Source organism: Scyliorhinus canicula, chromosome 11 (genome assembly GCF_902713615.1).
Source record: "Scyliorhinus canicula chromosome 11, sScyCan1.1, whole genome shotgun sequence".
Taxonomy (NCBI): Eukaryota; Metazoa; Chordata; class Chondrichthyes; order Carcharhiniformes; family Scyliorhinidae; genus Scyliorhinus; species Scyliorhinus canicula.
In genome coordinates, this window is record NC_052156.1 from 63998064 (window position 1) to 64009719 (window position 11656).

Below are 11656 nucleotides of genomic sequence, written 5' to 3' on the forward strand. Positions count from 1 at the left end.
TCATCATTGCTTTGCAAGTCTTCGAACAAAAAGTGTCAGCAGCAGCCATCATAGCCTCCTTGATAACTTCCCGTGAATGGTTTCTTATGTTTCACCAGCAGATGGCTAATTTGAAAAGATGCCTCTTTGCTCGTCTTGCCTTTAGCCACAGTTTTGAAAAAAGAGTGACTGTTGAGCTTTCAAATATTCCTTGAATTCCCAAACTTTCGGCATCCGAATGGCACTGTTTAAAGGTAAGTTTTCTTGCAATTTTGCATGCAAGTCTTGTGATGCCGATCCAAATTACCATTTCCTCAAGGTTACACTCTCGACAAATAAGACAAGTGGTCTCGTCTTTGACATTAGTAAAATTAAATTTGTTTTCCTATTCCTGGTGGAAAAAGTAGGATATTGCCCACTGAGGGTCTCTGGCTCCTCATTCATCATTTTGTCTTCCAACCAGCTTATTCCAGGTTTTGGAGCCTGCGAGAATCTTGTTGCCAGAGTCCCACAGATTTGTCGCATTGTTCAGCAGGCAATGAGCGGATTTGCTCGCTATTATGAGAAAACCAGAGTGTCATGCAATTTGGCGTAGTTTGATTCACTTGCCATTACGAGAATCCTGAGTCTCGCGCAATTTGACGCAGCTTGGCAGATAATAACCTAATTCAATTGTCATTAAGAGAAATTCCGAAGCTCAAGTAATCTGGCATGGTTTGGCAGACAATGCGCTGATTCAATCGTAAATATGGGAATTCCCAAGTCTCGCATACTTCGGCGCGGTTCGGCAGGCAGTAACAATCGATTGTTTGAGACCCCGTGATTGACCTACCAATCTCGATCGACTATTTGGAGACAACTGCTCTACACACACAACACACACACAACACACACACAAGCAATAAAATGGAAAGGAAACTTCACTAGATCAACTGAGTAGCTTGAGGCACCGCCCTTTATAAAGCATACTGACATAATTTAGTGCACTTATTACTTTTGCCCATGATCACCTTCTGTTTTAAGCATTAATCAAGTTACTGCAGTTCTGTATAAATAATTGGAAATCATTCAGATCGGTTAATGAGAATATATGAAAACACAATGAGTGACAGTTTCTCACAGAGATAAATGTACAATAATTGAGCAAATATCGTGGGACCTTGCTACTTAATCGTGAAAAAAAATAAAATCAATCTGGAGACACTCTCATTCCAGAATGTTTAAAGCAATATTGGAAGCCAAATGTTTTTGGGAAATGCAGAGAGAGATGAATTATTAGTCACAAATTATGAATTATGAACTAGTTCCTTCAGAAAAAATTTAGAATTTTAAATCTGGAATCAGTGGCAGACAAGTCTGGTGCAAAACACCCACGGTTGCTCCATTTACAAGGTCAGCAGGAATTAAATTGCATCTCACTGTGATGAACTGAAGCTGTCTTCGCCAGAGCAAGACTACAACTGTAATTCGCAGCAGAAAACATGAATGAGTAAAATTCCACAAGCACAAAGTCAAGATTACCAAGCACAGCGGCATGTGCTACATAATGATTTTGAGCAGTGCCTTTTCACCACTCGGGTCGGGAGAGAAATCCTGCTGCTTTTCCTGGCATGTCCTTCTGCTGTCTGTGAGAGCTCCAAACAAAATTCAGTTCTTCAGTCTCAACCCCACAACCAGTGATGACAAGACCACAGCACACCAGAATAACCTGCAGTGCTAGACCACAGCTGCATTTGGAATGCCCACAATAATGACTATCAGAAAATGCGAATGCTGCAAAGGATATTCGTCTTTGGCGCAGGCTAAATCGGATAGAGGAAAGTCGCTCTGTATCCTGCAAACCCCTCAACCCAACATACTGCCACATCATTTCAGGAGATTTTTAAAAATGCAGTCCCGCCATCCTGCCCACTAGTCGGCATCATACCGATGTGTACGCTATGCTGAAACTTCTCCAAGCTATTTGACCGTACAAATTCAAATCAACGGGAGAGCATAACTGTTCCACATACCTCTAGAATCCGGTCTTGGATCTGTAATCCTCCTTCTTTGTCTGCTGGCCCATTCTCCACTATTTTTGACACAAAGATCCCCCCACATGCTGTGCCATCTTGATTCTCCTGTGCAAAAAGCAAAAAAGTTAATTTAGTGTTTGAAATGCACAACAAAAAATGTGACGACATCAGCAAGATGGCCAATGGGATCCATTACGACATGCAACAAACTGAAGGTATTTCTGTGGTGATAGTTGATGACAGCTGAACTGCAGACGTGGTGACAGCACTGACGGTCACCTTGCTGCAGAAGACCAGAAAGAGAAAGCCTTGCATTTATAGTGCTTTTCACGAACACAGGACGTCTCAAAAGCACTTTACAGCCAATGAAGTACTTTTGAAGTGTAGTCACTGTTGCAATGTCAAAAACAGCAAGCTGCCATAGACACCACTGTGATAATAACCAGGTAATTTGTTCTTTCATGTTGATTGAGGGATAAATATTGGCTCGGGCAACAGGGATAACTCCTCTGTTCTTTGAAATAGTACCATGGGATATTTTACATCCACCCAAGCCAGGGCGATCGGGCATCAGTTTGAATTCTCAGGGGAAAGACTGCATCGCTGACAGAGCTGCACTCACGTGTCAACCTTGACTGTCGGGCTCAAAATCCTGAAGTGGTACTTCAACCCAAAAGCTTGTGATTCTAGAGTCCAGAGTGCTACCGGGTGAGCCACAGTTGATAAAGACACATTTTAAATGCACAGTGGTTAACACAGTGCCAGGAACCCCGTTCAATTCCCGGCTTGGGTCGCCATCTGCGTGGGTTTCTACCGGATGCTCCGGTTACCTCCCACAAGTTCCGAATGATGTGTTGTTAAGTAATTTGGACATTATGAATTCTCCCTCAGTGTACCCGAACAGGTGCCGGAGTGTGGCATCTAGGGAATTTTCACAGTAACTTCAGTGCAGTGTTAATTTAAGTCTACTTGTGACACTAATAAAGATTATATCATTATCTAATGCCTCCAATATGAAGTGAACAGGAGCTATTTCAATATGTACCATGAATGCAGTCATTATGGGCTTGTGTGCACAATAGGAACTCTGCTGTGGAAACCACTTGGGTGTTGCTAAATGAACATGTTAATGTTTTTTTAATTCATTTACGGGATGTGGAGTTCACTAGCATGGTCAGCATTTATTGCCCGTCCCTATTACCCTTGAGAAGGTGGTGAGCTGCCTTCTTGAAATGCTGCAGTCCTTGTCAAGTGGGTTCACCCACAGAGCTATTAGGAAGGGACTTCCAGGATTTTGACCCAGCGACAGTGTATAAAAACATCAAAGAGATCAGGGATGGGACTCTCCAGCCTCCCAGCCGCATGCTTCTCGGCAGCAGGAGGCGTCACGCCGTTCGCTGACGGCGGGATTCCCTGCTCCCGCTGTTGTCAATGGAATTTCTTATTGAAGCACCCCCCCCCCATCCAAGCAGCCAGCCGGATTGTGCTGCCAGAGAGACCAACAAACCCCACCATCAGTGAATGGCTGGAGAATTCAGGTCCAGATGCTGTACGTTTTGTCACAGACATCAAGCAGAACCAACGTTAAACATTCCAATAGGAAAGCAAGTTTTGAAAATGGCACTAAATTGTCCTGGTTATAATAGGGTTGTAGCAATAAACATACCGTACAAGCTCTGCCACCGATAATATTAAATCCCAGGGAACCAGAGTCCCGCTGCATGGTGATGGTCAGTGTCTCTCCGCCCTAGAAAGATAAGATGGCAGAGCCATGATTAACTGTTTTAATGACCACCTGATAATGGCCCACGAGGGGAAGAAATTGAAAATCTTGTTTGTTTTAAACAAGAGATATAAACCATCTTAACAAGAAAAAAAACAATGCACACAGAATACATCTCTCTGGCCCCACAGGTGTACCCTCCACTCTCGACCCACCCACATCCCGGTACCCCCCACAACCTTCCTCTCTCCCACTAACCACCCTCACCTCGCTCTCATCCCACAACTCCCTTGGTTGTTCCCCCATGGTCCTCTACCTCGCTCACACCGTCAGCCCACCCCAATCTCTCTCCCCTGCTCCCTCCCCCACCATCTCCACCCAGGACTCTTCCCCGGGAGCTGCTGTATAAAGATCAGTGCCACAGGGTCAGCCTGCCAGTTCATCGAAAGTTCAACGGCTAACAGGCTGGCTCTGTTGTAAATATATTAAAACCGCTATTCTAAGCCTACAAGCACGTGTCCATAGAATTGTTGGTTCCAACACCCCCCACCTATTCCTCTGCCCCCCACCTCTCCCTCTGCACCCCCACCTCTCCCTCTGCCACTCCGCACCTCTCCCCCTGCCCCCCCACCATTCCCTCAGCCTCTACCCCCCCACCCCTCCCTCTGCCCCCCACCTCTCCCTCTGTCCCCCACCTCTCCCTCTGCCCCCCACCTCTCCCTCTGCCCCCCACCTCGCCCGCTGCCCCCCACCTCGCCCGCTGCCCCCCAACTCTCCCTCTCCCTCAGCCCCCCACCTCCCCTCCACCTCTCTCTCTCCCTCAGCCCCCCACCTCCCCTCTGCCTCCCCATCTCTCCCTCTGCCCCCACCACTCCCTCTGCCCCCACACCTCTCCCTCTTCCCCCTGCCTCTCCCACTCCCTCTGCCCCCACCTTCGCTCTGCCTCTGCCCCCCTGCGCACCGTCTCAGACCCCCCCTGCACTCCCTCTCAGACCCCCCCACTCCCTCTGACCCCCCCACTCCCTCTGACCCCCCCACTCCCTCTGACCCCCCACTCCCTCTGACCCCCCCACTCCCTCTGACCCCCCCACTCCCTCTCTGAGCCACCCCCCCACTCCCTCTCTGAGCCCCCCCCCCACTCCCTCTCTGAGCCACCCCCCCACTCCCTCTCTGACCCCCCACTCCCTCTCTGACCCCACCCACTCCCTCTCTGACCCCCCACTCCCTCTCTGACCCCCCCCACTCCCTCTCTGACCCCCCCACTCCCTCTCTCAGCCCCCCCACTCCCTCTCTCACCCCCCCCCTCTCTCACCCCCCCACTCCCTCTCTCACCCCCCCCCCCCACTCCCTCTCTCACCCCCCCCACTCCCTCTCTGACTCCCGCACTCCCTCTCTGACCCCCCTACTCCCTTTCCGACCCCCCCACTCCCTCTCTGACACCGCCACACTCTCTCTGACCCCCCACTTCCTCTCTGACACCCCACCACTCTCTCTCTGACCCTTCACTCCCTCTCTGACCCCTCACCGCACGCCCTCTCTGACCCCCCCACTCCCTCTCTGACCCCTCCCACTCCCTTTTTGACCCCCCCACTCCCTCTCTGACCCCCCCCACTCCCTCTCTGACCCCCCCCACTCCCTCTCTGACCCCCCCCCACTCCCTCTCTGACCCCCCACCCCACTCCCTCTGACCCCCCCACCGCACGCCCTCTCTGACCCCCCCCACCGCACGCCCTCTCTGACCCCCCCACTCCCTCTCTGACCCCTCCCACTCCCTCTCTGACCCCCCCACTCCCTCTCTGACCACCCCCACTCCCTCTCTGACCCCCCCCCACTCCCTCTCTGACCCCCCCCACTCCCTCTCTGACCCCCCCACTCCCTCTCTGACCCCCCCCACTCCCTCTCTGACCCCCCACCCCACTCCCTCTCTGACCCCCCCACTCCCTCTCTGACCCCCCCCACTCCTTCTCTGACCCCCCCCCACTCCCTCTCTGACCCCCCACTTCCCTCTCTGACTCCCCCCACTCCCTCTCTTGACCCCCACTCCCTCTCTGAACCCCCCCCACTCCCTCTCTGACCCCCCTCCACTCCCTCTCTGACCCCCCACTCCTTCTCTGACCCCCCCCCCACTCCCTCTCTGACCCCCCCACTCCCTCTCTGACCCCCCCAACTCCCTCCCTGACCCCCCTCCACTCCTTCTATGACCCCCCACTCCCTCTCTGACCCCCCCCCACCCCCCACTCCCTCCCTGACCCCCCCACCCCCTACTCCCTCCCTGACCCCCATCACACCCCACTCCTTCCCTGACCCCCCCCACCCCCCACTCCTTCCCTGACCCCCCACTCCTTCCCTGACCCCCCTCACCCCCCCCACTCCCTCCCTGACCCCCCACACCCCCCCCAACCTTCCCTGACCCCCCCACCACCCCCTCCCTGACCCCCCCCACACCCACTCCCTCCCACACCCCCCCACCCCCCACTTCCTCCCTCACCCCCCCACCCCCCACTCCCTCCCTGACCCCGCCACCTCCACTCCCTCCTCACCCCCCACTCCCTCCCTCACCCCCCACCCCCTCCCTCACCCCCACTCCCTCCCTCACCCCCCACTCCCTCCCTCAACCCCCCACTCCCTCCCTCACCCCCTCCACCCCCACTCCCTCCCTCACCCACCACCCCCCACTCCCTCCCTCACCTCCCCCACTCCCTCCCTCACCCCCCCACTCCCTCCCCTCCCCCACTCCCTCCCTCACCCCCCACTCCCTCCCTCACCCCCCCACTCCCTCCCTCACCCCCCCACTCCCTCCCTCACCCCCCCCACTCCCTCCTTCACCCCCCCACTCCCTCCTTCACCCCCCCCCAACTCCCTCCTTCACCCCCTCCCCCACCCCCTCCCTCCCACTCCCCCCCAACCCCCTCCCCACCCCCTCCCCCCACTCCCTCCCCCACCCCCTCCCTCCCCCATTCCCTCCCCCCCCACCCCCTCCCTCCCCCACTCCCTCCCCCACTCCCTCCCCCACTCCCTCCCCCCCCACTCCCTCCCCCCCCCACTCCCTCCCTCACCCCCCCCACTCCCCTCCCTCACCCCCCCACTCCCTCCCTCACCCCCCCCCCACTCCCTCCCTCACCCCCCCCCCCTCCCTCCCTCACCCCCCCCCTCCCTCCCTCACCCCCCCACTCCCTCCCTCACCCCCCCCCCACTCCCTCCCTCACCCCCCCACTCCCTCCCTCACCCCCCCCACTCCCTCCCTCACCCCCCCCCACTCCCTCCCTCACCCCCCCCACTCCCTCCCTCACCCCCCCCACTCCCTCCCTCACCCCCCCCACTCCCTCCCTCACCCCCCCCACTCCCTCCCTCACCCCCCCCACTCCCTCCCTCACCCCCCCCCACTCCCTCTCACCCCCCACTCCCTCACCCCCCACTCACACCCCCCACTCCCTCCCTCACCCCCCCCCACTCCCTCCCTCACCCCCCCACTCCCTCCCTCACTCCCCCCACTCCCTCCCTCACCCCCCCCACTCCCTCCCTCACCCCCCCCACTCCCTCCCTCACCCCCCCCACTCCCTCCCTCCCTCACCCCCCCCCCCCACCTCCCTCCCTCACCCCCCCCCCACTCCCTCCCTCCCCCCCACTCCCTCCCTCCCCCCCACTCCCTCCCTCACCCCCCCACTCCCTCCCTCCCCCCCTCCCCCCCTCCCTCACCCCCCCCTCCCTCACCCCCCCCCCCACTCCCTCCCTCCCCCCCTCCCTCCCCCCCACCCCCTCCCTCCCCCCCCTCCTCCCTCACCCCCACTCCCTCCCTCCCCCCCCACTCCCTCCCTCCCCCCCCCACTCCCTCCCCCCCACTCCCTCCCTCCCCCCCCCACTCCCTCCCCCCCCCCACTCCCTCCCTCCCCCCCCCACTCCCTCCCTCTCCCCCCACTCCCTCCCTCTCCCCCCCCCCCCCACTCCCTCCCTCTCCCCCCCACTCCCTCCCTCTCCCCCCCCCCACTCCCTCCCTCTCCCCCCCCCCACTCCCTCCCTCCCCCCCCCCCCACCACTCCCTCCCTCCCCCCCACCACTCCCTCCCTCCCCCCCCCACCACTCCCTCCCCCCCCCCACCACTCCCTCCCTCCCCCCCCCCCACCACTCCCTCCCTCACCATTTCTCTGTCCTCCACCTCTCACTCCATCTGCACCCCACCCCCCTTCCCTCACTCACTCCCCGAGACTCTCCACCTAAATGTGAAATGGGGGGGGCGGGGGGGGGGTCTGGTGAGGAAGGAGGAAAATGTTTGCGAACTAAAGGAAGACTCACAGTGCACTGCGCGGGAATGCCTTTAGTCAGCGAGTGGATCCTGGCGCTGTACTGGGTGAATTTTTTCTGGTATTTCAGAGCTGTCATCTGCAGTTCACTCTGCAGGGCTGACAGCTGGGAGAGCAGCGCCTTCTCCCGCTTGCTGGACCTCAGTCCCTGCCTCTTGAGCTCTCTCTCCAGGCCGCCCAGCTGGCTCTGCAGCGCCTGGCCGTGCGCTCGGAGCGCCTGCAGGCAGCAGTGGGAGCCCAGCCTGTGCTCCCGGTACAGCAGCACCAAGCCGCAGCCTCTCTGGCACATCCCCACCGGCCGCTGCTCGCAGCTGGCCCTCATGTGCTCGTCCATGTCCCGCAGGCTCAGCGTCTCGCCGCAGCCTTTATTCCTGCACTTGGCCGGCGAGAACTCGCACATCTCCGAGTGCTCGGCCAAGTGCTGCAGCTTCACCAGCCGCCGGCAGCCCCGCTCGTAGTGGTCGCAGCGGATCTCCAGCTTGAGGATGAGGTTCCTGAGCGGCAGGACGTGGTTCAGCTCCTTGGGGCCGAGTCTCCGGCACTGCCCCGGGCACTTGCCCCGCTGCACGATCCAGGGCAAGAGGCAGCCAGCGCAGAAAACGTGTCCGCAGGGGGTGGCCAGAGGGTCCTCCAGCACTTTATTACACAAGTTGCACTTGAAGTCGGGATCCACGTCCTCACTGAACCGCTCCAGGTCGAATCCCATGTTGTTCAATATATTGTTTTTAATCCCTTTCCCCTCCTTCCAAGCCCCGGCTGAATGAGTTGAAGGTTTTCCAGAGGTTGCAGCGTCTAAGCTGCCGCCTGCTCAACTCTTGACTGACCAGACTGACTGTGCTGATACTTCCTCAAAAAGAGTATCAACAACAAGCACCGCCTACCGGCTTCATTCCAGCAGCAGCAGGACAAACTCTGGAGAACAGCATCCCCCCACAATAGAAAAACATAATCCCCAAAATAATAACCACAGCCCCCCCCCCCCCCAAAGACAACAAACCCCTAAATAATAACCACACACCTCCAAATAATAACAGCACACATGCAAATAATAACACCCCCAAATAATAACAACACCGCCAAAATACCACCCCAAAATAATAACACCCCAAATAATAACACCCCCCAAATAATAACATACTCGCAAATAATAACATCCCCCAAATAATACCACCCCAAAATAATAACACCCCAAATAATGACACCCCCCAAATAATAACACACCAAATAATAACACCCCCCAAATAATAACAACATACTCGCAAATAATAACATCCCCCAAATAATACCACCCCAAAATAATAACACCCCAAATAATAACACCCCCCAAATAATAACACACCAAATAATAACACACCAAATAACAACACCCCCCAAATAATAACACCCCGCAAATAACACGCCGCAAATAATAACACACTCGCAAATAATAACACCCCCCTAAATAATAACACCCCCCAAATAATAACACCCCCCCAAATAATAACACCCCCCCCCAAATAACAACACCCCAAATAATAACACCCCGCAAATAACACCCCTCAAATAATAACACCTCCCAAATAATAACACACACCCGCAATAACAACACGTCAAATAATAACACACCCAAAAATAACAACACCCCCCAAATAATAACACCCTCCCAAATAACACCCGCAAATAATAGCAACGCCAAATAATAAAAACACCTCCCAAATAATAACAACCCCCAATAACAACACCTCCCAAATAATAACACACACACAAATAATAACACCTTCCAAATAATAACACCCCCAAATAAACCCCCCCCAAATAATAACAACACACTCGCAAATAATAACACCCCCAAATAAACCACCCCAAATAATATCAACACCCCCAAGTAATAACACCCCCAAATGATATCCCCCCAAATGATAACAACACCCCCCAAATAATAACAACACCCCAAATAATAACAACACCCCAAATAATAACAACACCCCAAATAATAACACCCCCCAAAAAATAACACCCCAAATAATAAGACTCCCCCAAATAATAACACACCAATAGTAACAACAACCCAAATAATAACACCCCCCAAATGATAACACACACCCAAATAATAACCACACACCCCATATAGAACATAGAACAGTACAGCACAGAACAGGCCCTTCGGCCCTTGATGTTGTGCCGAGCAATGATCACCCTACTCAAACCCACGTAGCCACCCTATACCCGTAACCCAACAACACCCCCCTTAACCTTACTTTTTTAGTACACTACGGGCAATTTAGCATAGCCAATCCACCTTACCCGCACATCTTTGGACTGTGGGTGGAAACCGGAGCACCCGGAGGAAACCCACGCACACACAGGGAGGACGTGCAGACTCCGCACAGACACTGACCCAGCCGGGAATCGAACCTGGGACCCTGGAGCTGTGAAGCATTGATGCTAACCACCATGCTACCGTGCTGCCCTTAATAACCCAACAACCCAAATAATAACCACCCACCCACAAATAATAACAACCCAAATAATAACCATACTACCCCAAATAATAACAACACCCCAAATAATAACCACATACCCCCCAATAACAACTCAAAATAATAACACCCACAAATAATATCAACACCCTCACAAATAATAACACACACCCAAATAATAATAACACCTCCAATAATAACACACACTCAAATAATAACAATACCCCAAATAATAACAACCCCCAAATAATAACATACACCCAAATAATAACACCTCCAATAATAGCACACACTCAAATAATAACACCCCAAAATAATAACAACGCCCCCAAAGAATAACAACACCCCAAATAATAACCACCACCCCCTAAATAATAACAACACCCCAAATAATAAAACCCCCAAATAATAACACCCCACAAATAATAACACCACAAATAATAACAACACACCAACTAATAACACCTGCCAAATAACACCCCCAAATAATAACCACCACCACCCCAAATAATAACACCCCCCAAATAATAACACCCCCAAAAAATAAAATCCCAAATAATAACATTCCCCCAAATAATAACAACACACCAAATAGTAACAACAACCCAAATAATAACCCCCCCAAATAATAACAACCACCCAAATAATAACCACACACCCCAAATAATAACACCCCCCCAAATAATAGCATCACCCCCCAAATAATACCCTCCCAAATAATAACAACACCTCCCAAATAGTATCACACCCCCAATAACAGCACCTCAAATAATCACACACACAAAAAATAACAACACCCTCCCAAATAATAACACACCCCAAATAATAACAATACACCCCAAATAATAACACCCTCCCAAATAATGACACCCACAAATAATAACACCCCCAAATAAAAACAACCCCCAAATAAAAACAACCCCCCAATAACACCTCCCAAATAATAACACCTCCCAAATAATAACAACCCCCAATAACACCTCCCAAATAATAACACACACACAAATAACAACTCACTCCTAAGTAATAATAACAGCCCTCAAATAATAACACCCCAAATAATAACACCTCCCAAATAATAACACACCCAATAATAACAACACCTGCCAAATAATAACAGCTCCAAGTAATAACGCCTCCCAAATAATAACACCCCAAATAATAACAACACCCTCTAAAATA

At 53.5% G+C, this 11656-nt stretch overlaps 1 protein-coding gene across 1 annotated transcript in view; it reads right to left on the reverse strand.

Annotated features, from left to right (window-relative positions):
* The window catches only part of pdzrn3b (PDZ domain containing RING finger 3b), a 322095-nt gene extending 313266 nt beyond the window's left edge, over positions 1-8829 (reverse strand). Inside the window, exons 1-3 of the mRNA XM_038810681.1 lie at positions 8008-8829; positions 3661-3741; positions 1992-2099 (exon numbers count right to left, since the gene is read on the reverse strand). Coding sequence (XP_038666609.1) covers positions 1992-2099; positions 3661-3741; positions 8008-8721 — 903 coding nt within the window. The 5' untranslated portion in view covers positions 8722-8829. The remainder of the gene's footprint in view (positions 1-1991; positions 2100-3660; positions 3742-8007) is intronic.
* Between the last annotated feature and the right edge of the window lie 2827 nt (positions 8830-11656).